The 23,184-nt window shown below is 49.4% G+C and overlaps 11 protein-coding genes and 1 pseudogene across 16 annotated transcripts; 8 read left to right on the top strand and 4 right to left on the bottom strand.

Moving 5' to 3' along the window:
• Nucleotides 1-137: 137 nt before the first annotated feature.
• Nucleotides 138-473, bottom strand: LOC112341000 (CASP-like protein 2U8). The gene has a single exon (XM_024660351.1). The coding sequence runs from the start codon at nucleotides 471-473 to the stop codon at nucleotides 138-140; it is 336 nt and encodes a 111-aa protein (XP_024516119.1).
• Nucleotides 474-546: 73 nt separating this feature from the next.
• Nucleotides 547-1,409, bottom strand: LOC9659310 (CASP-like protein 2U7). The gene is made up of 3 exons (XM_002986420.2): nucleotides 1,189-1,409; nucleotides 990-1,128; nucleotides 547-914 (listed from the first exon to the last, which is right to left on the bottom strand). The coding sequence occupies exons 1-3, from the start codon at nucleotides 1,377-1,379 to the stop codon at nucleotides 636-638; spliced, it is 609 nt and encodes a 202-aa protein (XP_002986466.1). The 5' UTR covers nucleotides 1,380-1,409; the 3' UTR covers nucleotides 547-635.
• A 206-nt stretch (nucleotides 1,410-1,615) lies between these two features.
• LOC112340989 (alpha/beta hydrolase domain-containing protein 17B-like) lies at nucleotides 1,616-3,249 on the bottom strand. The gene is made up of 4 exons (XM_024660324.1): nucleotides 2,721-3,249; nucleotides 2,507-2,543; nucleotides 2,077-2,436; nucleotides 1,616-1,985 (listed from the first exon to the last, which is right to left on the bottom strand). The coding sequence occupies exons 1-4, from the start codon at nucleotides 3,020-3,022 to the stop codon at nucleotides 1,749-1,751; spliced, it is 936 nt and encodes a 311-aa protein (XP_024516092.1). The 5' UTR covers nucleotides 3,023-3,249; the 3' UTR covers nucleotides 1,616-1,748.
• Nucleotides 3,250-3,336: 87 nt separating this feature from the next.
• Nucleotides 3,337-6,326, top strand: LOC9659027 (CASP-like protein 2U11). Of its 2 annotated transcripts, XM_024660326.1 has the most exons (8): nucleotides 3,337-4,127; nucleotides 4,610-4,979; nucleotides 5,035-5,137; nucleotides 5,188-5,272; nucleotides 5,335-5,415; nucleotides 5,475-5,579; nucleotides 5,631-5,968; nucleotides 6,026-6,326. In XM_024660326.1, the coding sequence occupies exons 2-7, from the start codon at nucleotides 4,945-4,947 to the stop codon at nucleotides 5,783-5,785; spliced, it is 564 nt and encodes a 187-aa protein (XP_024516094.1). In that variant the 5' UTR covers nucleotides 3,337-4,127; nucleotides 4,610-4,944; the 3' UTR covers nucleotides 5,786-5,968; nucleotides 6,026-6,326. The 2 variants fall into 2 exon arrangements, with proteins under 2 accessions (XP_024516094.1, XP_024516093.1); XM_024660325.1 differs by lacking the exons at nucleotides 5,035-5,137; nucleotides 5,188-5,272; nucleotides 5,335-5,415; ... (1 more) ...; nucleotides 5,631-5,968; nucleotides 6,026-6,326 and having other exon boundaries at nucleotides 3,493-3,921; nucleotides 3,992-4,127; nucleotides 4,610-4,965.
• A 207-nt stretch (nucleotides 6,327-6,533) lies between these two features.
• LOC9659026 (inactive protein kinase SELMODRAFT_444075-like) lies at nucleotides 6,534-9,757 on the top strand. Of its 3 annotated transcripts, none has more exons than XM_024660322.1 (10): nucleotides 6,534-7,174; nucleotides 7,226-7,380; nucleotides 7,447-7,541; nucleotides 7,601-7,923; nucleotides 7,971-8,698; nucleotides 8,760-8,836; nucleotides 8,896-9,043; nucleotides 9,094-9,243; nucleotides 9,297-9,605; nucleotides 9,663-9,757. In XM_024660322.1, exons 1-9 carry the CDS (start codon nucleotides 6,934-6,936, stop codon nucleotides 9,582-9,584), a joined length of 2,205 nt encoding a protein of 734 aa, XP_024516090.1. In that variant the 5' UTR covers nucleotides 6,534-6,933; the 3' UTR covers nucleotides 9,585-9,605; nucleotides 9,663-9,757. The 3 variants fall into 3 exon arrangements, with proteins under 3 accessions (XP_024516090.1, XP_024516091.1, XP_024516089.1); XM_024660323.1 differs by having other exon boundaries at nucleotides 7,983-8,698; nucleotides 9,652-9,751; XM_024660321.1 differs by having other exon boundaries at nucleotides 9,652-9,751.
• LOC112340990 (auxin-responsive protein SAUR32-like) lies at nucleotides 9,709-10,227 on the bottom strand. Its single transcript, XM_024660328.1, has one exon. It carries the CDS (start codon nucleotides 10,192-10,194, stop codon nucleotides 9,709-9,711), a length of 486 nt encoding a protein of 161 aa, XP_024516096.1. The 5' UTR covers nucleotides 10,195-10,227.
• A 183-nt stretch (nucleotides 10,228-10,410) lies between these two features.
• Nucleotides 10,411-11,693, top strand: LOC112340994 (transcription factor bHLH35-like). 2 transcript variants are annotated; one of them, XM_024660341.1, is made up of 5 exons: nucleotides 10,411-10,474; nucleotides 10,580-10,840; nucleotides 10,930-11,145; nucleotides 11,219-11,389; nucleotides 11,441-11,693. In XM_024660341.1, the coding sequence occupies exons 2-5, from the start codon at nucleotides 10,592-10,594 to the stop codon at nucleotides 11,522-11,524; spliced, it is 720 nt and encodes a 239-aa protein (XP_024516109.1). In that variant the 5' UTR covers nucleotides 10,411-10,474; nucleotides 10,580-10,591; the 3' UTR covers nucleotides 11,525-11,693. The 2 variants fall into 2 exon arrangements, with proteins under 2 accessions (XP_024516109.1, XP_024516108.1); XM_024660340.1 differs by having other exon boundaries at nucleotides 10,440-10,840.
• On the top strand, nucleotides 11,597-13,845 carry LOC112340993. The gene is made up of 4 exons (XM_024660337.1): nucleotides 11,597-13,019; nucleotides 13,081-13,462; nucleotides 13,527-13,658; nucleotides 13,718-13,845. The coding sequence occupies exons 1-4, from the start codon at nucleotides 11,623-11,625 to the stop codon at nucleotides 13,742-13,744; spliced, it is 1,938 nt and encodes a 645-aa protein (XP_024516105.1). The 5' UTR covers nucleotides 11,597-11,622; the 3' UTR covers nucleotides 13,745-13,845.
• A 290-nt stretch (nucleotides 13,846-14,135) lies between these two features.
• LOC9659025 (class V chitinase) lies at nucleotides 14,136-15,554 on the top strand. Its single transcript, XM_002986501.2, has 3 exons — nucleotides 14,136-14,504; nucleotides 14,571-15,301; nucleotides 15,360-15,554. Exons 1-3 carry the CDS (start codon nucleotides 14,224-14,226, stop codon nucleotides 15,509-15,511), a joined length of 1,164 nt encoding a protein of 387 aa, XP_002986547.2. The 5' UTR covers nucleotides 14,136-14,223; the 3' UTR covers nucleotides 15,512-15,554.
• Nucleotides 15,555-16,960: 1,406 nt separating this feature from the next.
• LOC112340999 lies at nucleotides 16,961-18,352 on the top strand (annotated as a pseudogene).
• Nucleotides 18,262-19,385, top strand: LOC112340995 (class V chitinase-like). The gene is made up of 3 exons (XM_024660342.1): nucleotides 18,262-18,360; nucleotides 18,427-19,155; nucleotides 19,224-19,385. The coding sequence occupies exons 2-3, from the start codon at nucleotides 18,588-18,590 to the stop codon at nucleotides 19,355-19,357; spliced, it is 702 nt and encodes a 233-aa protein (XP_024516110.1). The 5' UTR covers nucleotides 18,262-18,360; nucleotides 18,427-18,587; the 3' UTR covers nucleotides 19,358-19,385.
• A 1,333-nt stretch (nucleotides 19,386-20,718) lies between these two features.
• On the top strand, nucleotides 20,719-22,570 carry LOC9659024 (vacuolar protein sorting-associated protein 26A). 2 transcript variants are annotated; one of them, XM_024660339.1, is made up of 11 exons: nucleotides 20,719-20,869; nucleotides 20,937-21,011; nucleotides 21,066-21,138; nucleotides 21,195-21,239; nucleotides 21,301-21,412; nucleotides 21,461-21,527; nucleotides 21,584-21,628; nucleotides 21,678-21,733; nucleotides 21,799-21,974; nucleotides 22,035-22,252; nucleotides 22,306-22,570. In XM_024660339.1, exons 1-10 carry the CDS (start codon nucleotides 20,789-20,791, stop codon nucleotides 22,202-22,204), a joined length of 900 nt encoding a protein of 299 aa, XP_024516107.1. In that variant the 5' UTR covers nucleotides 20,719-20,788; the 3' UTR covers nucleotides 22,205-22,252; nucleotides 22,306-22,570. The 2 variants fall into 2 exon arrangements, with proteins under 2 accessions (XP_024516107.1, XP_024516106.1); XM_024660338.1 differs by having other exon boundaries at nucleotides 22,300-22,570.
• The last annotated feature ends 614 nt before the right edge of the window (nucleotides 22,571-23,184 follow it).

Raw genomic sequence — 23,184 nt, 5'->3', positions numbered from 1 at the left:
TCAATTGCACGGAGCCCTAATTTTTCAAAATATCGTGGTAAAAGGATTGTTTGACTTCTTGTGAAAGCTTAACCTTGTCCATAGAACATTTCTTACAACACTTTTATACAACAGTTGTGGCATAAGAATGTCAATGATCACTTGCAAGGAGTCTCCATCTCCAACACTCTTGAAACTGATGGAATCTCCATCTCCATCTCCACCACACTTGGAACTGATGGTGGTGGTGGGATCTTCATCTCCACAGCGCCAGGGGCGGAGAGAGTGATCGCTCGAGAGAGATGGAGCTCGAGATCCGCCCATTGCTGCTGCTGGAGGATGCAAAGCTTGCAACTCGCCGCCCCATGGCAGTGGGGCGCGAGCGGAGGCTTCCTGTGATGGTGGCGCTGTTGGTGGCCACTCTTGATAATACGAGGGATCGTCTTCTTCATCGATCGGCTGCAAACTTCATCCACCACGAGCTCCTTGCACATTGCGTATAGGGCACAAAATACATCTGCCCTAAAGGGATCCCAAGTATTAGTAAAAAGTAATAAGAAAATGAAATAAAAAGAAATAAGAGAATTATATATTTACTTAAATTATACATTAGTTGATTTAATGTTCAATCTTAAGACTAGAAGCCATTGTTTGTGTTATGGCTTGTCTTGAACATGCTCTTGCTGCAGTTGCCGCCGCTGCTGCTGCTGCTGCTGCAGAATGCCATGCAGCCGGAACAGGTGGTACGAAGAGATTGAAGCCACCAGAAGTGCTGCCAGAGTGGCCAAGAAGGCGAAAATCACGGCCAAACCAAACACAAGGCAGTAGTGACTGAAATACGTGCACACCGCACTCCACATTGGTGCGCCTCGCTTGCCCAAGTACGCCAGCTGTGCAGAAACCGCAGCTGCAGCCGCACACAGGTGCGACGCTGTCTGCAGAATTCAGAAAAATTCCTTGGTATTTTCTTTTTCTTTTAGAAAGAAAAAGAGTTGTTCTAACACACATACCATGTCTCCCACGAAGCATAGCCATGCCATACGTTTCCCTCCCAAGATGCTTGGAGCTCCTGAAAACATTGATGCCATTGCGATTGCTAGCTGCAGGAAAGAGTAGCCAGCCACAATGCCCATTGCTCCCGCGAAAAACCTTTACAAAGAAGCATCAGATCAACAGGCTTTCAAAGATTTCCAATGATTCCCCACTGACTTGAGTCCCTTGACGAGCGTGAAATCGGCGGTAGCTTTGGTGAGAATTGGCTGTGGCGATCCAAAGACATTGATAGAAAAGAAACCATCCTCTCGATTGAGAACCGTGATGAGCAAGGCAGCGAGGCTCAAGAACATAGCTGCAAGCCTCAGCAGCAGCAGCGCCCTGCGCTTCTCATACAACTCGAGCATGGTTTCCAAATCGTCTCACGACTTTTCAACCTCTTCTTGCTGCGATGTTGAGCTAACGTCGAGTGGTCTTCATCCACAAGTGTGTGTGTGAGTTTCCCTCTCTCTCTCTCTCTCCTCTGTGATACTGTGAAGCACGGGGAGAATTTTTTGTCCCATAGAGACAAGGACTAAAGTTTTGGGCCGTAGATTCCTCTCTTTTTCCATCTCGTCAGCTTTCCCAAAAGACACAAAGAATATAGCTCTGGAATAATAAGTGTATCACAAGCTATGTATTTACACAAACAAATGAACGAATGAACACACCCGCACTTAAAAAGTTAGCATGGTATTCTCTTTTGCTTTTCGTTTGGTTTCGATCGTCTGGCTCTTTTAGCAAGTCAGTGTTCGCTCACTTTGTTGATCTGTGCTCTTCCTGCTCGATCGGTTCCTTCCCAACGCCGCTTTCTCCTGCGTGGAGATGAATTTCCTGAGGTGCCGGATGTACTCCGGATACAGCTCCAGATTGCAGTGGCCACCGCCCTTGAGCCACAGCGGCTCGTACTTCTCTTTGCAGAGGTCCCAGAGCTGCTTTCCATGCGAGCAATCCACAACGTCATCCGAGGTCCCCTGCCGAAACACGCAAAGAGAATCAAAAGAGGACAAAGAAAACTCTCAGAGGGAATGGAATGGAACTAATCCCTTCCATCCCATCACCTACATGAATCACGAGAACTGGACAGTTAACTTGGCCTATCTTGTCGATATTCTGCGCGAAAACAAAAAAAAGCAGTGAGCGGAGCTTGCGTGCTGGGAAGAGTGAAAAGAGAAAACAACAAAGTACCTTGTAGATGTCAAACCAGTACGTGCGCTTCACGGGATACATTACTCGCAGTCCAGATAGAATCGGGCTGTGAAGAACTACAGCCCGGAGCCTTGGCAGTCGCGCTGCCAAGTCGAGTGTCGGTCCACTCCCAACGGACTGTCCATACAGGACAAGGTCCTCCTGTTTGACACCATAGTCGCGCTCCAGGCACTCGTAGACCGCCTCAATGTCAGCATACGTGTTAAACTCCGTCGGCTGCGAGCTCACAAAAGAGAAACTGTCAAAAGACAAAGTTCTTCGGACAAAACCTGGCTGGGAGATTTACCTTTCCAGTGGACGCTCCATACCCTGTATAATCATAGCTGCCACAGACACAGTCCACTCAATCCAATAAAGAGCAAAGAAAAAGCCAGAGCTTTAACCATGGCACAAAAACGAAAAAAAAAACGCAAACACTTCCAGAAGTAAACTATGAGCTCAAAACCATGAAGAACAGAAAGGAAAAAGAAAAACAACGCAAGAGAAGAGAAGAAGCTTACCCCATGAGATTTACTCGTAGGTGACGGCTTAGCTCAAGGAAGAGCTCATACATTTGGCCCAAGTCCGCAGCGTTGCCATGGGAGTATAAAAGCGTGAGACGAGCCTCCTGGTTTTTGATATAGAGGGACACGATATCCTGCCCCCTCTTGGTTCTCAAAATTCTCACATCCACGGAATCGCTGCGCGGCACATCCGAGAGCATCAAATTCCCAGTCACCTCGTCCTTGACTACCCTATACGATGGCGGATTCGGGGGAAAAAACGCGAACTTGGCAGCCACAGTGGACGTCACAGCTCCCATTTCTCACTGCCGCTGCCCCGGAAATCTCTCTAGATCGCGCTGTCCATCCTACAAGAACCCTAACCCCGGGACGATCCCACTCCCCTGGAAGCGTCTTACCATGGCGCGGATCGATGGAGGAGCGCGCAGTGACGCCCTAGGGCTGGCGCCTCGGATCTTCGACACGCAAGCGCCCCTTATCGAGGAGGAGAGAAAAGCCTAGCGAATATCCCGGCAGCTAACGGCCGTGATTTGACTGCCGGTATATTACCTGGCGGCTCGCGCCAAAAAGAATGTGCTATCGAATCTTTTCCTCTTTTTAGGTCTTCGTCTTCTTTTTGTTTTGTGCTCGCGACAGATGGGCGACAGCATTGAATGGCAGGACGAGCTGGACGAGCGCGCGAATTCATTGCTCCACATGGATTCTCTCGTTCCCAATCCTCCGCCGCACGATCGAGCCGTAGGCGAGCGATCGGTGTTCCTCATCCTCTTTGCTCATCACTCTTGAGGTTACCGTCCGCTTGTCGCGTGGAATTTCTGGGAGGAAAATATCTATCATATCAATCGATCGACATGACCCTCTAGCAGCACGGCTCCAGTCTCGGCATTTACCAGTGGCTGCTGATCGCGAGAAGAGAAGCTTTTGTTTTACTCGCCGCGATGGATTCTTCGAGCAAGGCGATGAATGGCAGTGCCGGCGGCAGTCCAGTGGGCGACGACAGGAAAATGGGCGATCACGAGCACGAGTTCCGGATTAGCATCATCCTACTGAGGAGCTTCTTGCTGGTTCTGGTGATCATCTCGGAGGCTCTCATGGTCACCGATCGAGAGACCGGCTCAGTCCCTCTTCCGTTCTTCGGCCTCCCAAGGCCCGTCTTCGTCACTAAAACCGCGAAGTATGAGCTCGTCACTGGTCTCAAGTAAGTTCTCCTCTTTTCCCTCTTTCTCTGCCGCGAGAGCTCTGTTCCCTCGATTTTGATTCTCTCCCAGGTTCTATGTGGATGCGCTGGGAGTAGTGATCGGCTACACAGTGCTCCATCTTCTTTTCAACATCGGCCTCGTTGCGACCAAGGGAACAGTGGTGGATTGCAAAAGCGTTGCCTGGATCTCTTTCATCGCAGACTCGGTCAGTTTCTAGAATTTAATGCTCGCTTTTGCTTTCGAAAGTTCTTGTGTACGTTCTCCTTCCAGTGTTCTTCAAGTTTGCTACTTCTCGATCGTCCCAAGTTGCTCGCTATCTCCGTAGTCCTTCCCGAGCCCCGTGATTGAAGTTTGATAGGCCCGTGAATCGCGTGAAATGTTAATGTACGATCCTCGTGAGTGCTTTTGTCGTGTGTCCATGCTTCTCTGCCGAGCTGCAAATGATCAAAAGGATTTCTTTCCTTTGATTTGATTATCATCCTCGGCTGTGATCGAACAGACATCTTTTTTCTCCTCTGCCTGTCAAATCGCTGCTACTCGGACAATTCCTCGTTCTTTAATCGCTGCTGCTAGAAGAATTCCTTTTCATTGATCCATGTTTCTTAAAGTTCCTCCAGGATCGTGTTTGATCCACTCTTACTTTGATCGTGTTTGAGACAATCTCTCACTCTGTTTTTCTTCTTCCAGATGATGGGTTATCTCCTGCTCAGCGGCGCCGCAGTGGCAACCGAGATTGGATACCTGGCCGAGGAAGGAGCTCCGGCGGTGCTGTGGAGAAAAGTTTGCAACGCTTTCGGCTACTTCTGCACGGTTTACGCGATCTCGGTTGTAATTTGCTTCATCGCTGCGCTCGTTTCTTTCGTGGTGGTGGGCATTTCGGCGTATCATCTCTTCCGGCTCTATGGGATCCAGCAGCAAGCGGCGCGCGAGAAAGAAAAGTTATCCGCCGAGATGTAAATAGTTGAAAGCCTTTGGGAAAGTGTTTTAGGGTTCTTGGGTTTTGAAAGTTTTAGGGCTCTTGAATGATGGAAAGAGCTATGGACGCTGCGCCGGCGCCGTGAGTGTTGATCTTTGGCTCTCACTCGCGATTGATTCGGCCACTTGTCTTGCAGCTACGAGGCGCCGCGGTCGTTCCAGCGCGTGGAGGCAATGCAGCCGCTGCTGGACGAGGCCTTGGATCCTAACAAGGAGCTGTGGCTGCTTCGGCTCCCCGATGTGAGTCGAAATCGCGAATGCGTGAGTGAGGTCTGATTGTTTCGTGGCAGCTAGATCTCGAGGAGCTGTCGAATACGAGCTGGAGATTGAAGCTCGAGGCCGCCGATGGCAATATGGGGCATTTGGTATGCAATGGTAGATAGAAATTCATAGTTTTTCGTTGTTCTTGATGAGAAGCTCTCGCGGATCATCGGCAGGAGTGAAGTATAGCTTTCAAAGACACGACATTCAAGGGAGCAGTAAGTACGCCTATGTTCCAACTCAAGACAAGATCGAAGGTGAGATAGATCTCGCAGAGTTTCTTTTGAGTTTCTAAAGCTTTTGCTATGGATTTTAGTGAGGCCAGTGCCGGTGGAAGTGAGCATTGTGAGGAGCGTCGAGCCGACAATTGCTCATCCTGTTGCTGCCGAGAACGTGGATGCTGCTCCAAATCACGCGGAAGGTACGAGAATTTTTCTCCCAGAACGAAGATCTCACAAAAACTTTCGAGCAGAGATCGCGTCTGTGGGTGCTGTATCCGATCAGGAAAAGAGCGGGATCACCAGAGAATCTAGCAAGCGCAGCAAGTCTTTGTCCAAGAAACGATCACAATCCGAAGGCGGCGAATCGAGCAAGGGAAAGAGAAGCAAGCTCGACTTGTCCAAATAGTCGCCCAGGAACCCTAAGTTTTGTGGGGCAGGAAATTTTAGGGTTCTTCGATTTCTCTCGCGCTTGGGCAAGATGGTGATGATCAGGCTGTACCAGTATGCTGGGCTCACGATTGGCACATACTTTGCGCTCACTTACTACATCGCCCACAAAGATTGGGTCAGGGAATTGAAGTACACGAGGGTAAGCGAGTTAAATTTGGATCTCCCAAGAGAAATTTTTCTTGTGGGTCTTCTCCAGGAAGAACAGATCGAGAAGGCGAGGCAGCTCCGGCAAGAGAAGAAACGAATGAGAGAGGAGCAATTGAGGACTAATCCCATCTTGCGGGAAGAGCAAGAGAGGAGTGCCGAGGAGTGGAAAGTGAGAGTGGGCACAATCCATTAGATCTTGTGGGTGATGGATCATCGCGTTCCAGGGAATAAACTCTTGAGTCGTGTGATGAGAGAAGTTTCTCGATGGAAAGTTCTCCCGGAGATTTCGGAAGAACTGTTCATGGAAATCGGACAAAGCAGTGTGAATTTGTCAAGGAAATTTGTTGTTACTTTCGTCATCGGCAGAGAGTGATTGATCACCTAACAGTTTGCTGTGCTTTGACGCTACGCTTAGCGGGTGGTATACCGCGCGGTGGCGCTCGGTGCCGGCAGTGCCATTGGGTCGTGCCGCGCGGCACGGCCGGCGATGGCGACGCATGATTTAGCGCGTGTTTGGCACCGCGAGGTTTTCTCTTTCACTCAAACCGTGCGCTTGACCGCGTGTGCCCAATCGCGCGGGCCGGCAGAGCTATAGCTCAAACGACAAGCTTTTTGGTTTTTCTTTTGCGCTCTTCCTTTGTTGTGGCGAGGGCAAGCATTGGGGAGAAAGGAGGCGCCGGCATCTTCCTCGATCGATCCATCGCATTGCTATCGGTTCTTGGCCCGCCCGATCGATCGCACATCGATCGGCTCCTGGTTCTAGGGGATTGTGCGCGAAATATTTCGGGATCGAAGGGCGGCATTTCGATTTCGCAGCGGTCGATCGGCAGCTGGATGAGAGATGCCTTGCATCGATCCCTTAGGGCTTTGTGATCTCTCGCATGCATTCCGGGCTCCAGTGAAGATCCAGTCTTTGCATCCTCCTTTCCCCTTCTTCTTCTTGTCACGGCTGGAGCAATGGAGAGATTTCAGCTCCTTCCGCTAAATCGAGTCAAGGTCATGGATGTGAGCAGTTCACAGGAAAGCTCAGACGAAGAGTCTCAGCGAGAAATCGTGCTCGTCGCGGTTGACGCGAGCAAGAAGATGACCGACTATGCTCTAAACTGGGCTCTAGCAAATCTCGTGGTTCATCCAGGCGATAGGATCGTGTTCCAGGCGATTGCGCCCGCCAGCAGCACTAGCAATTCCTCAGATTCTGGTAACAGTCGACCATACGCTTAGATTTAAAGTCTCATTCGATGCTTTCCAGTTTGGAAGAGCTGGGGATTTCCTGCGCTTGGTGGAGAATGCGCAGCAGCAGCGGCTGCGTCGCTCAAAGCCACTAGGAAGGAAGAGCTCGAAGAAATTCGGAACAAATGCTCCATGGTGATGGAGAAGCTCCGAAAAATCCACGATCTTAAAAAGGTGAGCTTGTTTTTTTATATTTCGGTATGGTCGAGCTAAGTTATAGATTCTATCTCGTGAGCATAGGTGCATACGACACTAGAAATCCTCCAGTTTGCTCGTAGAGGAGTCATTCCATCGGAGGCCAAGAGATTCCGGGCAACTTGGGTGGTGCTTGATAGGTACGTCTTCTAAGTTGGAAGTATGATGGTGTTTACTGTGACAGTCCTTTTCACGCCAGGAATCTAAAGAGCGAGGGTAAGCTTTGCCTGCAAGAGCTTAACAGCAATATCGTCGTTGTGCATCGCAGCAATCCAAAAATCCTGAGGCTGAATCTCAAAAGACGTGATTTGCCGTACGATGAAGAAGAATCCATCGACTCGTCATCCGTTCTTCTGAATGGACTGAGCCTGTCTGTGATGCCCAAGGGCTTCGATCAGCTGTACTGGGAGAGCTCGACATCCAGCTCAGAGGCCAGTAGCCCGGATTCACGACTTGTGACGGCACCGAAATTCGAGCTTTCAGTTTTAGAAGAGTTGCTGAAAAATGAAACCCGTAGAAAAGGTAGGACGCTCGCTCGCTCTTATTCCGTTTTAACCATTGCTTTGCAGGTCCGCCATCAGAAGTGCTGAACAGCACAACTCCATCACCAGCTAGCCATAAACCACAAGTTCTTAATGACTTCTTGCGAATGAAGGAAAGCCGGGAGTATACCGAGGAAACGGATACGCAAAGAAACGTATCGAGGCCAGTAGATCGAGTGTCCAGCGTCCGAAAGCAGATCCATCTGAGAAAGCAGTCGTCTCCGCAGCCTCCTCCTTTATGCTCCATTTGCCAGCACAAAACGCCTGTCTTCGGCAAGCCGCCCAGGAAATTCACTTTCGCAGAGCTGCAACTTGCAACCGGTGGCTTTTCGGACGTGAACTTTCTCGCAGAAGGTGGATACGGTTCAGTTTACAGGGGCAGGCTCCCTGATGGCCAAGCCGTTGCTGTCAAACAGCATAAGCTGGCTAGCACGCAGGGCGACAAAGAATTCTGCGCGGAAGTCGAAGTTCTCAGCTGTGCTCAGCAGCGAAACTTGGTGATGCTGATCGGCTACTGCGCTGAAGACAAGAAGAGGCTGCTCGTTTACGAGTTCGTTTGCAATGGCTCGCTGGATTCGCACCTGTATGGCAGGCGGTCTAAAACAGTGACTCTGGAATGGCCGGCTCGCCAGAAAATCGCGCTAGGTGCCGCGCGAGCTTTGAGGTACTTACATGAAGAGTGCCGAGTGGGATGTATTGTTCATCGTGACGTGCGACCAAACAACATTCTGTTAACCCACGACTTCGAGCCAATGGTAAGTTCTTGTCTCAGTTTCTATTCGATAGGATAGTCCGACTCACTTGTCTGAGCATCAGGTGGGAGATTTTGGACTTGCAAGATGGCAACCCAATGGAGAACTCGGAGTAGAGACAAGAGTCATTGGCGCTTTCGGGTAACTCTTGCTGTGTTTTTTTTCCTTGCCTTCATTCTTTGGTGACACTGGAGCTGTAGGTACTTGGCACCTGAGTATACTCAAACAGGACAAATCACAGAGAAAGCCGATGTTTACTCTTTTGGCATCGTGCTCCTGGAGCTTGTAAGTGGTCGGAAGGCTGTGGATTTATCTCGCAACAAAGGAGAGATGTGCTTGTCGGAATGGGTAAGTCCATAAGTAATGAAGTTTGCTGCATCTAATCTTGTTGAATGCAGGCACGACCATTTCTTCGAGAGCAGAAGTATGAGAAACTGATTGATCAGCGGCTTCGGGGAAGATTTTGTGTAAACGAGGTGGAAAACATGCTCCTTGCGGCCACTCTTTGCATTGACCCCGATCCTTTGATTCGTCCTCGAATGTCTCAGGTCAGATCTTTACATGCTGTGTGCTTCACAGCTTAACGTGTCTTTTTCACCAGGTGCTTCGTCTTTTGGAAGGAGACTCGCTCTCAGACACAAGCTTAAGCTCTAGCAGCAGTGGACTTCTCAATGGTTCTCCAGTTAGTATTCTATTGATAGGAGATCTCTCCCAAGACAGTAGCAGCAGTAGGAGCAGCAGTGCTTCAAGCGTACTAAAGAGTTTCAGCAGAACTCAACACAGCAGCCGATCAAGCTCCAACGCAGGGAGCCCTTTGAACCCTGCTGCCACTCAAGCTCTGGCTTTTAAGAAGTATAACAAAAATACAACACGGCACACACAAGACTAATCTTATGTTTATACAAGACAAGTAAGTCTATTTGCATTCTACTTTCTTTTCATCGTTCTCCCATCAGTTACAACACAGGAGAACGAGCCTTTCAAGTTCCGGAAGCGTTACTCCAACGAGCTAATTACGAGGAACCGGGGATGGAATCAAAGAGGCCGAGGAGTTCCTCCTCGGCGGGGCGCAGCTTTCTCCCGCTCTCCTCGGCATCGATGCGAGCGATAACCCTCTGGAAGACGTGAGCGTCGCAGGGAACGACGAGGCGGCAGTTGTCGCAAAAGCCCAGCTCTTCCTCGGTCAGCTCCAGGAGCTTTCGAAACAGGGGGTGATTGATGAGCTTGAGCTTGACGAGGAAGCGCTCCGGGTTGCCATGGCCAACGTAGACGGGGACGCTGCCGCCCTTGATCTTCTCGCGGTGACAAGCAGTGCCGTGGTGTTCTTGGTGATCGTCCATGGTTTCATAAGAGGGGGAAGAACCATCACCATGCAACCAATTTACTAGGGTGTGAATGATTTTGGACGCCTTCTTTTGGTGGTGATGTGGTGACAGTGGTGGTGGTTCATCGCCACTCCCTCTTTGTAAAAGGCCAGCGTGGCACACTTTGACTAACATCGTTGACTAAATTATATTATTAAGGAAAGTTGAAAGAACGTGATTCATACTTTTTTGTCGCCTAGCTTGTACCACCTTTTTTTTTAAAGGCCGTGTGGTGCATGGGGATGGCGCATGTAAATTGTACAGTTGTGTTCTCGACATTAAAGGCTATTGGCCACATAGTCAACTTTGCAGTTAAGAAAATGGAAAAAAGAATGGGAGAAATTCCGCGAGGATATGCCGTAATGCAGGGTTTTTCTTTCCTTGGCTCTAGGGTTCTTGGGTGCTGCTCTGCAAGGTAGGAGATCCTTCCAGTGGATTTCTTCTTTTCTTGTGGCTAATGAGCTCGCTGGAATCTTATGACCTCGATCTGTTCGATGTGGAGTCGGGTTCCTCGGATCAGCTGCTGGAGCAAATGTTTGAGGATCAGATGAGCAATCCGGGGGCGGAGGTGGAGAAGGGCGATCGCAGCGGCGAGGCTAATGCGGGATCGCCGGAGTTGTTCGAGCAGAGCCTGAGCGATGACGAGACGACGCACGACAGCCGCGGTTCCTCGAGGAACAAGAGGAAGTTCTCCAAGAATCTCCTCTCGGAGCGCAAGCGCCGGCAGAAGCTCAACGAGAAGCTCTACTCGCTTCGCGCTCTCGTCCCAAAGATCACGAAGGTGAGGGAAATCTCTCACATTTCTATCCTCTCTTTCTCTCTCTCGATTGATTGATGGATGGAGTAACGATCTTTGGGGATTTCTGACAGATGGACAAGGCGTCCATCATGGCCGACGCCATCGGCTATGTCGAGGAGCTCAAATCGCAGGTCTCGGCGATGCGGAGAGAGATCAGTGCCATCGAAGAGGATCACCGCTCCCCCAATTCATCGCTGACGACCGCGTCCCCGGCGTCGCCCTCGCCATCGCTCGAGGACGATCATCACAGCGGCGATCGGCGAGATCACAAACTAGCGAGCCTCCAGGTAAGAGAACGAGAGAATCTCTTCGGCATCAGAGACGATGCCCTTATCATCGCATTTAAAAGTGTCGACACAGATAGACGTGGAGAAACTGGACGAATGTAACAGGACGTGCCTGGTTCGATTCCGGTGCTGCCCGACCGTACTAGCGGACATCGTTGGCGCCCTAGAGTCGCTAGATTTGGAGGTGCTGGGCGCTAGCGTCAACACCTTCCAGGGCCAAATCTTCACCACGTGCATGACCAAGGTTAGTGATATAGCTATCAAGCCACGCCATTTCTATCGCTTATTTTGGTAGGTACGGGACGAGCGCCTTATGCAAAAGGAAAATCTCGAGGGAATCGTATCCAGCGCAATGATGGATGCCAAGCTCTGTGTTTGAGTTGAGCCAACGGCTGAGATTTTTGCCGTGGTAATGGAACCCAGATGGTGCCACGTGGTCTATGAATCTTTTGGGGACGTGGCGGACTGGAAAGGCTGATGTGCCGCGGTGTCACTGGCCAGACACCGATGGCCTTGCTGTCAGGCCTTTTGACCAACCGATCTCGGGATAGTGAGATTTTAGGGTTCTTCGTTTCGTCGATGGCGCTCGAGGAAGATCCTCTGGAGGCGCTGCCAGATTCTTCCTCCGAGTCCGACGCATCACCTACATTCTCGTTTCCCTGCGCGCCGAGCGCGGATTTGCATCCGATGCCACTGCGTCTCTGCAGCGCCGGATCTGGTTTCAGCTTCGACGTGGTGGATCGAGGAGATTCGCAGCAGCAAGAGGTTCTGGAGCTCCCCATGCCGGAGGTAACGAAATGCTGGGAGGTCGATTCGGCTAGCTCTAGCTCCATTTCGGAGATCGTAGAACTAGTGGAAACCGGATGTAATTTGCAAGAGGAGGCAGCGAGCGGGGACAGTCCCGGGCCGGATCGAGGCTCCGGCGAGGAGAAATCTGCGTCTCCGTCGAGCAATGGCTCGCCCTCGCGCAAGGAGGAGGGGGAGGACAGATCTTTGCCCGCCAGGGCCGAGTCTGCGCGCCACGGCCATGGAATTTTGGGGCAGCTCATTGGGACTTGCGACGACATTGATCGCCACTGCGATGTTCTCGACGTGGTGAGGAAGGGCGTCCACAACTGGAGGATGGTGGCGAGAATGTCTGGATGGCTGGCTTGCCGCGGGTGCTGTCACAGGCCAGCGAATTGCTGCCACCATTCCACTGGATCTCCAAAAAGTCCTGGTGGTCACTCTCGGAAGCTGTCGCAAGACACCACTGCCTCGACGAATTCCAACTCGTCCAATTGCTGCGCGAAGAAATCCACGCTTTCTCCACTGCGGCAGCACCACCCAGAGCATTCTTCCTCGTTCTCGAAGAGAGAGTCACTGGCTGCCACTACTGCTACACCCGCCACCCCGGGCCCTTGCTGTGTGAGCAACGGTGGTAGAAGATCTGGAGCTACGCCATTAAGATCTTTCAAGCTCTCTTCCTCGGACGAGCTCTCGGTTCACGTTCCTCCGGGGATGATCGGCCTCGCCTGGCTCGACACCGAGCCCCTGCTGCTGACGTCCAAGTCCTACACCTTTCCAGCGACGTCCTCGTTCTCGCTCCAAGAGCTCGCGTTGGAGAGCACCAGAGTCCTCCATCACGGCTATCTCCACAGAGTTTCTATCCTGGAAGGAAAGCTTGGAGTGGCATGGATTGACGGACAAGCCAAGGTGTTGGAACCCGGAGTTCACGTACTTTCCTGCTCGTCCTTTGCGTATACCACTGCCGATGACCGGGATTCTTCTCACAAAGAGGTGGCGCTGGGGCCGTACCGAGTGGTCACCGTGAGAGAAGACGAGGTTGGCATCAAGTACTGCAACCGCAAGCCACACTTGCTCTACGCCGGCAGGTTCGTTCGTCTGTGTGTTCTTTCCAGTTTCTAGTCTTACGTTTGTGACAGATGCGTGTAGGCATTTGATTGACATATCCAAGGTGGAAGTTTTCGCTGGATTCGAGTCGCTCAAGATCCGCAAGACGACTGCGTCCGACCTGGTTGCGTGCTCGAGAGACGAGATGATGGTGGAGGCCCAGGTCTCGTTTCGCTGGCAGATCTCAGCGCAGGACATTGCCTTTGCTCGCGGAGCGTCCGTGCCCGACATTGAGAACGCCGTGATCGCGAAGGTGAAGAGGGCGTTTGCGATCGTCTTCTGGTGCTTGAGGGGCGACGAGATAACGGAGCCTTACTCGCAGGTGAGGGAGGACGGCACTCTTCACATATCCGGACCGATGAAGGCCTTCTCGAGCGACATCACGAAGAAGTGCTTGGAAGCTGTGGTGGATCTCTTTGACGAGGTCTGTTCTTTCTCTTGCCTGTTCTTTCTTTTGACTTTAGCTTTTTGTCTGTGTTTGTTTCCAGGGATGGTCAGTGACTTTCTGGGGGATGTGGTTTGAGACTCTAAAACTCAAGCGCTACTCTCGGATCAGACCTATGAAAGGTCTTCAAGACGTTCAACTTGAAAGTAAAAATTCCATGGCCAGAAAAAAGAAGGTGAGCGTTCTTTAATCAAGCACAGTGCGATAGCTAAGCTTTTCTGTTCTTTGTCACAGGTACAAATAGTTTTGACAGAAGATTGAAGTCTCCTCTCCAAATTGGAAGACAATTTGTTGTTTCAGCTACAGACAAGTAACAACTGTTTTGAGTTTCGATTTATTATTAAGAACATCCTACTGTTGCTGCGGCGTTGTCATTTGGATCCTAGTTATTGTCTCCTTGTGACTAACCGGCAGGCCATCGGGAACCCCTGTGTTCGTCTTCATCCTGGTCCACACGAGGTAAACAGCATAAGTGTGACTTTTCTGTTGTCCATTCTTTCCAAACGCGGATCAAGATGATGATCAACTCGCTTGTAATATGTTTTGCAGTTCTGAGCGTCGCATTCTTCCGTTTTGATCCCGGTTTAGCGGAAGCTCAACAAGCACCTGCGAGAGCACCCGCGGTAGCACCCGTAGGAGGACCCGTAGGAGCACCAGCGAAAGCACCGCAGAGCTCACCACCCGGAGATGAGAAATGGGACAAAGTCAAGGTTGGTTACTGGCCATCCTACGCCTCGCAGATGTTCCCAGCATCGGATCTCAGCACAGACTTGTACACGCACCTCTGCTTCGCGTTCGCGAACGTCAACAGCACAACTTTCCGGGTGGAAATCCCGGTGGAGACGATGGATGTCGCGCGAGAGTTTACGAGCCTGGCCAAGAGCAAGAATCCGCTCATCAAGACCCTCCTCTCGATAGGTGGCGCCGGGGCCAACACGACGTTCTTCTCGCAGATGGCGAGCAACATTTCCAGCAGGGGCGAATTCGTGCGGAGTAGCATCGCCTTGGCACGAACTTACGGGTAAGTTAACACTATCTTCCGTAGTTCTTGGAACAATAGATCTGACTTTGTGTGATCGCTTTCCAGGTTTGATGGCATCGACGTGGACTGGGAATTCCCTCACTCGGCAGCCGACATGACCAACATAGCTTCGCTCTTCTCCGAGCTCCGCCAACAAATCGATTCCGAGGCGCAGTCGACGTATCCCAGCCGACTGTTACTCACTGCAGCGGTGTACTACAGCAACATGGCCAGGGACCCTTCGATTCCGGGCATGCGCTACGAGTACCCAGTACAAACCATGGCTAGAACACTCGACTGGGCGAACATCATGTGCTACGACTACCACGGCACCTGGGAGCCATCTCTCACCGGCGAGCACTCGGCTCTCACAGATCTCTCGTCAAATCTAAGCTCCAGCTATGGCATCCAATCGTGGCTGGATGGCGGGCTTCCTCCTCACAAGGCGGTGATGGGCTTGGCCGCGTATGGGCGATCGTGGCTGCTGGCAAACTCGTCGCTGGATCACGGCGTCGGTGCTGCTGCGCGGGGGCCCGGGCCGGCTATGCCGGGTGGAAGTGCCGAGACGGGGGTCTTGTTCTACAGCGAGATCCAGGAGTTCATCCGGTCGAAGAACGCGACAGTGGTAGACGATGGCGAGACGAGCAGCGCGTACGCGTTTGCTGGGGATTTGTGGGTGGGATTCGATAACCAGGCATCGATCGAGAAGAAGGTGGAGTTTCTCAAGAGCAAAGAGATGCGTGGGTTTTTCTTCTGGACGGCAAGTTTTGATAGCGGCGCGGTGCTCACCACCACAGGCAAGTTCTTTCTTGCTTTGTTTATACATTCGATGTGATTTTCGTTCTTGTTGCACAGCCTCCCAGACGCTTGATCGGGAAAGTGTACCTCCACCATTTCCAGGACCAAAAGATGGAGAGAAATCAGGGGCTTTGCGAAGCATTAGATTCGAAAAGTGTAGGCTAGTCTTGTGGATCCTCCTGTTTGCTTTTCCCAATCTTCTCCGTTGACGGAATGGCGTTGATATTCTCAATATTAATTCGTACACGTATACACGCCACATTAGTAGCGACACGTCATCAGAGATTAGGGTTAAGGTGGCACATTAGGGTTTCAAGAGTTCTTGCGCGGTGGTGTGTGCACTAGAAAAGATGAAAAGCTCAGAGGTAGAAGAAAAGAAAATTATCCAACTTCTCAGTGGCTTCAAGTTCGAAGACAACAAGAAAATGGAAGCAAAACAGGAATTGAAGCAACTGAATGAAGGATTCAAACATGCAGTTGCAAGGTACCTACAAGTAAGTGTGTCAGGGGTTGGCCATGGGCCTTTTGTTGTCGCAGAGACTGTGTCCTACGACTCTTGGGAGATCTGGTCTCTTTCAATGGAGACTTGTTGGAGACTTGTTGGAGATTGGGATTCTTTTATGAGCTCGACAGAGGAGAGTTTGGGACAGTTTATCTCTTTGGTGACCCTTCCAGTTTGCATGAGGCAACAGCTTCGTGGTTTGTTCTAGAAGTGTCGGAACAAGCAGCTACTTCTTTGCGACTCACTTTCCAGCAAAGGATGTGCCAAGGTTCCGTGAATTGGTATTTGTTGCAGGCAGCACCACTTTCAAGCTAGCAAATGAATCTCACAAAGAACCAAATGCTTTCTTTTCGAGTATTGACTATGCAGAGTATTTAAGGTGTGTTATTGAGGTCGCATACAAAAATGAGGATGTGGAAATGCTCAAAGAAGAAGTTAAAGGATGGGAATAAACTGGGTGCCATCAGGCGATTAGGATTAAAATCGAGTAAAAAAAAACCTCAAATGCTTTATATGTTAAACTCAGCTGCTTCTGGAAAGAAGCTGGGAAAAGGCGCAAAGACATTGATTTTAGTCCAAAGGTGTGCTCCAAGGATAACAGGGACAAATTCCATTTGAAGTTCCCGTTAAGCTGGTTGTCTGCAAATGTTGAGCCGAAGCATGACTTTCTCGTGGAGTGGGATCTCTACGAACTCCAAAAGCACATTATGACTGCCCTCTTCAGAGAGTACCAGGGGAACAAGATCATTGTTGATGGATTGCCAGTGAACCCTGAGATCGATGACAAGCTTTATTGTAGCTGCCAGGGGAGAGATGATGGGAGAAAAATGATTCACTGTGACAATGCCGAGGTAAGTTTTCATTATAATCGCTAGAACTAATTCTTTGGTTTTTGCAGTGTAAGGTTGGATGGTACCATTTGGATTGTGCTGGGTTTGCAGACGATGAACCACTTGATGACGTCATCTTCTATTGTCAACAGTGTCTAGCTATAGTGTGGAAGTGATACAAAGCATAAAAATACACTGAAAAGAGACGAGATATGATCAAAGAGTGAAACTCTATACTTCTTCCTAGAAAGACAAACCTATAAAGACACCTTAGCCTTAGATGCTTCGAATATTCTCTATTTCTGGGCGGCAGCAATTCGCGGGAGCATTTGGTCAGCCGTGTGTCATCTCGATCCGACATGGAGTCGCGCAAGCAGGTCTGGACTGTGCCTTTGCTCGTTCTTGACCTAGCGGGGTTAGCTTAGCAATCTTTCGTCTTTCCCAGGCGAGCATCAAGAAGGAGAATGGCCAGATGGGGATGGTGCCTCTTTTCCAGGGCCAGGAGAGTGTTACTGGCGAGGTCGGTTGGATCATCCTTGTTTCCCAATTTTTAGTAATTTTTTTTTCTGTTTAGGTGCGTATCGATCCTCTTCCTGGCCGGAAGATCGAGCATCAAGGAGTGAAAATTGAGCTTCTTGGCCAAATAGGTGCGTTAGTTTTTGCGTTTCTCTTGTTTCGCTGATTTTGGTTTGTGGATTGCCAGAGTTTTACTTCGACCGAGGGAATTTCTACGACTTCACTTCCTTGGGTGTGTGAATTTGTTTTTTGCTCTAGATTGTCATCTGATACTTCCGTTTCGTGTTTAACAGTGAGGGAGCTCGATGTTCCGGGATTCACGAGAGGAAAATCTATCCTTTTGAGTTTTCGTCAGTGGAAATGCAATATGATTCGTAACAATGGTGTCAACGTGAGGCTCAGGTAGAAATTCACGGCTTGGATATTTTTTGTAATGGATTGTTTTGCCAGATATGTTCTTAAGGTGACTATAACTCGCAGCTACGTACCTAAGATTGTGGAATACTGGGTAATGAGATACTTGTGGAGAAACATTCATCGCTCTTACGCTTTGTTTTTACCAGGTTCGAAAACTTCTAGTGCACCCCGACGTTAACAACAGTATCAAGGTGAAAACATCGATAGTTTTCTTTTTAAAAAAGCTTTTTTTCTTTGTAGATGGAGGTCGGCATCGAGGATTGCTTGCATATCGAATTCGAATACTGTAAGAGCAAGTGCGTTTCGAATACGTGGAGACATGCTTTGTGTCAACTGAGCGTGAGTGCTTTTTCTGTGCCAGATTCCACTTAAAGGATGTAATCGTCGGGAAGATTTACTTTCTTCTGGTCCGCATCAAGATAAAGCATATGGAGATGGAGATTAGAAAGTGCGAGTCGACCGGCTCAGGTGCCAACGCTTACAACAAAAGCGAAACACTTGCAAAGTTCGAAATCATGGATGGAGCGCCTGTCCGTGGTGAGAACTTCAAGTCGTCAAGAGCATCGGATCTCAGCACAGACGTGTACACACACCTCTGCTTCGCGTTCGCGAGTGTCAACAGCACAACTTTCCGGGTGGAAATCCCGGTGGAGAACATCGATATCGCGCGAGAGTGTACGAGCCTGGTCAAGACCCTCCTCTCGATAGGTGGCGCCGGGGCCAACACGACGTTCTTCTCGCAGATGGCTCCAGCAGGGGCGAATTCGTGCGGAGTAGCATTATGAAGTTACGGGTAAGTTAACACTATCTTCCGGAGTTCTTGGAAGAATAGATCTAGCTTTGTGTGATCACTTTCCAGGTTTGATGGCATCGACGTGGACTTGGAATTCCCTCACTCGCCAGCCGATATGACCAACATAGCTTCGCTCTTCTCCGAGCTCCGCCAAAGAAATCGTCTTCGAGGCACAGTCGACGTATCGCAACCGATTGCTACTCACTGCAGCGGTGTACTACAGCACCATGGCCATGGACCCTTCGATTCCGGGCATGCGCTACGAGTACCCAGTACAAACCATGGCTAGAACACTCGACTGGGCGAACATCATGTGCTACGACTACCACGGCCTGGGAGCCACCTCTCACCGGCGAGCACTCGGCTCTCACAGATCTCTCGTCAAATCTAAGCTCCAGCTATGGCATCCAATCGTGGCTGGATGGCGGGCTTCCTCCTCACAAGGCGGTGATGGGCTTGGCCGCGTTGGGCGATCGTGGCTGCTGGCAAACTCGTCGCTGGATCACGGCGTCGGTGCTGCTGCGCGGGGGCCCGGGCCGGCTATGCCGGGTGGAAGTGCCGAGACGGGGGTCTTGTTCTACAGCGAGATCCAGGAGTTCATCCGGTCGAAGAACGCGACAGTGGTAGACGATGGCGAGACGAGCAGCGCGTACGCGTTTGCTGGGGATTTGTGGGTGGGATTCGATAACCAGGCATCGATCGAGAAGAAGGTGGAGTTTCTCAAGAGCAAAGAGATGCGTGGGTTTTTCTTCTGGACGGCAAGTTTTGATAGCGGTGCGGTGCTCTCCAGCACAGGCAAGTTCGTTCTTGCTTTGTTTATACATTCGTGAGCGATTGATGTGATTTTCGTTCTTGTTGCACAGCCTTCCAGGCGCTTGATCGGGAAAGTGTACCTCCACCATTTCCGGGACCAAAAGATGGAGAGAAATCAGGGGCTTTGCGAAGCATTAGATTCGAAAAGAGTAGGCTGATCCTCCTGTTTGTTTTTCTCCGTTGACCCACGTTGAAATTATTTTAATATCGTATATTAAAACACATTAGGGTTTGAAGGAAAAGCTTAGGATTGTCCAGCTTTTCAAGTTCGAAGACAACAAAAAGATGGAGGCACAACAGGAATTGAAGCGATTGAATGAAGGATTCAAGCACGCAGTTGCAAGGTACTTACAAGTAAGTGCGTCAGGGATTGGCAATGGGCCCTTTGTCATGTGTCTAGTGACACCTGGGAGATCTGGTCTCTTTCAATGGAGACTTGTTGGAGATTGGGATTCTTTTACGAGCTTGAGGGAGGAGAGTTTGGGACAATTTATCTCTTCGGTGACCCTTCTGAAGTGCATGAAGTGACAACTTCGTGGTTTGTTGTTGAAGTGGTGGAACAAGCAACTAACTTCTTTGCAACTCACTTTCCAGAAAAGGATGTGCCAAGGTTCCACAAATTAGTTCGCACTAAGGGCAACACCACTTTTAAGTTAGCAAATGGATGTTACAAAGAACCAGATGCTTCCTTCTCAAGTATTGACAATGAAGAGTTTCCAAGGTGTGTCATTGAAGTCGCGTACAAAAATGAGGATGTGAAAACACTCAAAACAGAAGTTAAGGGATGGGAACAGGTTGGGTGCCGTCTAGCAATCGGGATTAAAATCAAGTCGAAAAGAACTTTGGATGCTCTACACGTCAAACTTAGCTGCTTCTGGAAAGAAGCTGGGAAAAGGCGCAAAGACATTGATTTTAGTCCAAAGGTGTGCTCCAAGGATAATAGGGACAAATTCCATTTGAAGTTCCCGTTAAGCTGGTTGTCTGCAAATGTTGAGCCGAATCATGACTTTCTCGTGGAGTGGGATCTTTATGAACTCCAAAAGCACATTATGGATCTCCTCTTCAAAGAGTACCAGAGGAACAGGATCATTGTTGACAGGTTGCCAGTGAACCCTGAGATCGATGACAAGCTTTATTGCAACTGCTAGGGGAGAGATGATGGGAGAAAAATGATTCTCTGTGACAATGCTGAGGTAAGTTTTCATTATAATCGCTAGAACTAATTCTTTGGTTTTTGCAGTGTAAGGTTGGATGGTACCATATGGATTGTGCTGGGTTTGCAGACGATGAACCACTTGATGACATCATCTTCTACTGTCAACAGTGTCTAGTGTCTGATGAGGTCATCTTCTACTGTCAACAGTGTCTAGCTATAATGGCACGATCTTGGAAGTGATATAACAACGTATATTGAAAATTCGTTCCACGCAGAGGTGGCGGAGACGAGATATATCAAAGAGTGAAACTCTGTACTTCTTCCGGGAAAGACAAACCTTAATGTTCTGATCTGGCATGGACGTACATGATAAAGGCACATTAGCCCTAGATGCTTCGAATATTCTCTATTTCTGTGAGCTAGAGCGCGAAAGAGCAAGGGCACGAGAGGGCGGCAGCAATGCAGAGCCTCTTCGCGGGAGCCTTTGGTCAGCCGTGTGTCATCTCGATCGATCTCTCCGACATGGAGTCGCGCAAGCAGGTCTGGACTGTGCCTTTGCTCGTTCTTGACCTAGCGGGGTTAGCTTAGCAATCTTTCGTCTTTCCAGGCGAGCATCAAGAAGGAGAATGGCCAGATGGGGATGGTGCCTCTTTTCCAGGGCCAGGAGAGTGTTACTGGCGAGGTCGGTTGGATCATCCTTGTTTCCCAATTTTTAGTAATATTTTTTTCTGTTTAGGTGCGTATCGATCCCCTTCCCGGCCGGAAGATCGAGCATCAAGGAGTGAAAATTGAGCTTCTTGGCCAAATAGGTGCGTTAGTTTTTGCGTTTCTCTTGTTTCGCTGATTTTGGTATGTGGATTGCCAGAGTTTTACTTCGACCGAGGGAATTTCTACGACTTCACTTCCTTGGGTGTGTGAGTTTGTTTTTTGCTCTAGATTGTCATCTGATACTTCCGTTTCGTGTTCTACAGTGAGGGAGCTCGATGTTCCGGGTGTGATTCACGAGAGGAAAATCTATCCTTTCGAGTTTTCGTCAGTGGAAATGCAATATGACTCGTACAATGGTGTCAACGTGAGGCTCAGGTAGAAATTCACGGCTTGGATATTTTTTGTAATGGATTGTTTTGTTAGATATGTTCTTAAGGTGACTATAACTCGCAGCTACGTACCTAAGATTGTGGAATATAAGGATTTCTGGGTAACTTGATACTTGTGGAGAAACATTTTCATCGCTCTTACAATTCGTTTTTCCAGGTTCGAAACTTTCAAACGCACCCCGACGTGAACAACAGCATCAAGGTGAAAACATCGATAGTTTTCTTTTGAAAAAAGCTTTTTCTCTTTGTAGATGGAGGTCGGCATCGAGGATTGCTTGCATATCGAATTCGAGTACAATAAGAGCAAGTGCGTTTTGAATACATGGAAACATGCTTTGTGTCAACTGAGCGTGAGTGCTTTTTCTGTGCCAGATTCCACTTAAAGGATGTAATCGTCGGGAAGATTTACTTTCTTCTGGTCCGCATCAAGATAAAGCATATGGAGATCGAGATTAGAAAGCGAGAGTCGACCGGCTCAGGTGCCAACGCTTACAACGAAAGTGAAACACTTGCAAAGTTCGAAATCATGGATGGAGCGCCTGTCCGCGGTGAGAACTTCAAGTCTTTTGGTCCCCTCTCCTTTCAGATCTAACAATGCTTTTCCTCAGGTGAATCCATTCCCATTCGGCTCTTCCTGAGCCCCTACGAGCTGACCCCGACTTACCGAAACATCAACAACAAGTTCAGCGTCAAGTACTTCCTCAACCTCGTTCTGGTGGACGAAGAAGACAGACGCTACTTCAAGCAGCAGGAAGTGGTCCTCTACAGGGTCGACTGAGCACGCACACGCAAATCCGATTCTCAGTTTTGTATACTACTCTAGGAGGTGAGCTATTTTCACGCGTTTGCAGCTATAGAATAATACTATTTCAGTTTTAGGAAGCCTGCCCGCGGAGTATTCACCTGAGAGGCCAGGCCAGAGAAATCCCGTGTGCGGCAAGTACCAGGCAGGCGAGCTCATCTTTTTTCTTTCTGGTTTCCCTGACCAAATAATCTTGTTTATAGCTTGATCGATTTCTTGCTTAGGAACCCAAAGCGTTTTCACAGAAGATCTTCATGGTTTCTTGACTTGTTGCGAGAAGAAGTCCAAGGTTTTATCTCTGTGGTCTTTATTTCTTTGCAGCCACTTTCATAACTTTCTCCACGTCTGATAGAAACCCGTAGTGGGTTCTTACGTGATACACGTAGCGCTTGTTTTCGTCATCCAGAGTGGTGGGGATGATCTCAAATTCCAACTTGGCCAGAGTGGTGGGGATGATCTCAAATTCCAACTTGGCCAGAGTGGAGTGAGTTGCCCCGCATGATGCAAATCCAACAAGCGAACACCCATTCAAAGAAAAGGTGGTGAAAGCTGGTTGTAGATTAAAACAAACAAATATCGAAAATGTGATGTGGCTTGGCATTTATGCCTGTTGACAGAGGTTACCAAAATTTATTCACAGGATTTTGTAAGGATTTCCCGCGTCGTCCACATGAAACACGATGTTGTTTCTAGATTGTGATGTGAGGACCGCACGGTACCGCCATGGATTCACTGTACAGCATGTGGTTTTTTTCTTTTGTGTGTGTGCTATTTTGATTTGCAAAGTACGTTTTTTTAATTTGTTCATCAACTTTCGCAATCGCCCACTTTCTTTACCTTGCTCCCGCACTCGACTATAACACTTGTCTGTGTGCAAATTCACCATCTTTGCCTCGCCCAAAGCCAAATTTGTGTGTGTGTGCATGAGCTATGCATGGCGAAAGAACATGATCTCT

Source organism: Selaginella moellendorffii, unplaced genomic scaffold (genome assembly GCF_000143415.4).
Source record: "Selaginella moellendorffii unplaced genomic scaffold, v1.0 SELMOscaffold_74, whole genome shotgun sequence".
In the NCBI taxonomy this organism is placed as follows: Eukaryota; Viridiplantae; Streptophyta; class Lycopodiopsida; order Selaginellales; family Selaginellaceae; genus Selaginella; species Selaginella moellendorffii.
This window is presented reverse-complemented; position numbering and strand designations above follow the sequence as displayed.

Coding starts and splice junctions, on each gene's coding strand:
- LOC9659024 (XM_024660339.1), top strand. CDS start 20,789: ATGCAGAGCCTCTTCGCGGGAGCCTTTGGTCAGCCGTGTGTCATCTCG. Junction 21,012..21,065: donor AGGAGAGTGTTACTGGCGAG/GTCGGTTGGATC, acceptor TTTTCTGTTTAG/GTGCGTATCGATCCCCTTCC. Junction 21,413..21,460: donor GGTGTCAACGTGAGGCTCAG/GTAGAAATTCAC, acceptor TTGTTTTGTTAG/ATATGTTCTTAAGGTGACTA.
- LOC9659025 (XM_002986501.2), top strand. CDS start 14,224: ATGTTCCCAGCATCGGATCTCAGCACAGACTTGTACACGCACCTCTGC. Junction 14,505..14,570: donor GCCTTGGCACGAACTTACGG/GTAAGTTAACAC, acceptor ATCGCTTTCCAG/GTTTGATGGCATCGACGTGG. Junction 15,302..15,359: donor CGCGGTGCTCACCACCACAG/GCAAGTTCTTTC, acceptor CTTGTTGCACAG/CCTCCCAGACGCTTGATCGG.
- LOC9659026 (XM_024660322.1), top strand. CDS start 6,934: ATGGAGAGATTTCAGCTCCTTCCGCTAAATCGAGTCAAGGTCATGGAT. Junction 7,381..7,446: donor AAATCCACGATCTTAAAAAG/GTGAGCTTGTTT, acceptor TCGTGAGCATAG/GTGCATACGACACTAGAAAT. Junction 8,699..8,759: donor CCCACGACTTCGAGCCAATG/GTAAGTTCTTGT, acceptor TCTGAGCATCAG/GTGGGAGATTTTGGACTTGC.
- LOC112340993 (XM_024660337.1), top strand. CDS start 11,623: ATGTGCCGCGGTGTCACTGGCCAGACACCGATGGCCTTGCTGTCAGGC. Junction 13,020..13,080: donor CACTTGCTCTACGCCGGCAG/GTTCGTTCGTCT, acceptor AGATGCGTGTAG/GCATTTGATTGACATATCCA. Junction 13,659..13,717: donor CCATGGCCAGAAAAAAGAAG/GTGAGCGTTCTT, acceptor TCTTTGTCACAG/GTACAAATAGTTTTGACAGA.
- LOC112340994 (XM_024660340.1), top strand. CDS start 10,517: ATGAGCTCGCTGGAATCTTATGACCTCGATCTGTTCGATGTGGAGTCG. Junction 10,841..10,929: donor TCGTCCCAAAGATCACGAAG/GTGAGGGAAATC, acceptor GATTTCTGACAG/ATGGACAAGGCGTCCATCAT. Junction 11,390..11,440: donor TCACCACGTGCATGACCAAG/GTTAGTGATATA, acceptor TTATTTTGGTAG/GTACGGGACGAGCGCCTTAT.
- LOC112340995 (XM_024660342.1), top strand. CDS start 18,588: ATGGCCATGGACCCTTCGATTCCGGGCATGCGCTACGAGTACCCAGTA. Junction 19,156..19,223: donor TGCGGTGCTCTCCAGCACAG/GCAAGTTCGTTC, acceptor CTTGTTGCACAG/CCTTCCAGGCGCTTGATCGG.
- LOC112340990 (XM_024660328.1), bottom strand. CDS start 10,194: ATGTTAGTCAAAGTGTGCCACGCTGGCCTTTTACAAAGAGGGAGTGGC.
- LOC9659027 (XM_024660325.1), top strand. CDS start 3,662: ATGGATTCTTCGAGCAAGGCGATGAATGGCAGTGCCGGCGGCAGTCCA. Junction 3,922..3,991: donor GAGCTCGTCACTGGTCTCAA/GTAAGTTCTCCT, acceptor ATTCTCTCCCAG/GTTCTATGTGGATGCGCTGG. Junction 4,128..4,609: donor TCTCTTTCATCGCAGACTCG/GTCAGTTTCTAG, acceptor TTCTTCTTCCAG/ATGATGGGTTATCTCCTGCT.
- LOC112340989 (XM_024660324.1), bottom strand. CDS start 3,022: ATGGGAGCTGTGACGTCCACTGTGGCTGCCAAGTTCGCGTTTTTTCCC. Junction 2,544..2,720: donor CTACGAGTAAATCTCATGGG/GTAAGCTTCTTC, acceptor TGTCTGTGGCAG/CTATGATTATACAGGGTATG. Junction 1,986..2,076: donor GTCCAGTTCTCGTGATTCAT/GTAGGTGATGGG, acceptor GTGTTTCGGCAG/GGGACCTCGGATGACGTTGT.
- LOC112341000 (XM_024660351.1), bottom strand. CDS start 473: ATGTGCAAGGAGCTCGTGGTGGATGAAGTTTGCAGCCGATCGATGAAG.
- LOC9659310 (XM_002986420.2), bottom strand. CDS start 1,379: ATGCTCGAGTTGTATGAGAAGCGCAGGGCGCTGCTGCTGCTGAGGCTT. Junction 1,129..1,188: donor ACGCTCGTCAAGGGACTCAA/GTCAGTGGGGAA, acceptor TTCTTTGTAAAG/GTTTTTCGCGGGAGCAATGG. Junction 915..989: donor TATGCTTCGTGGGAGACATG/GTATGTGTGTTA, acceptor TGAATTCTGCAG/ACAGCGTCGCACCTGTGTGC.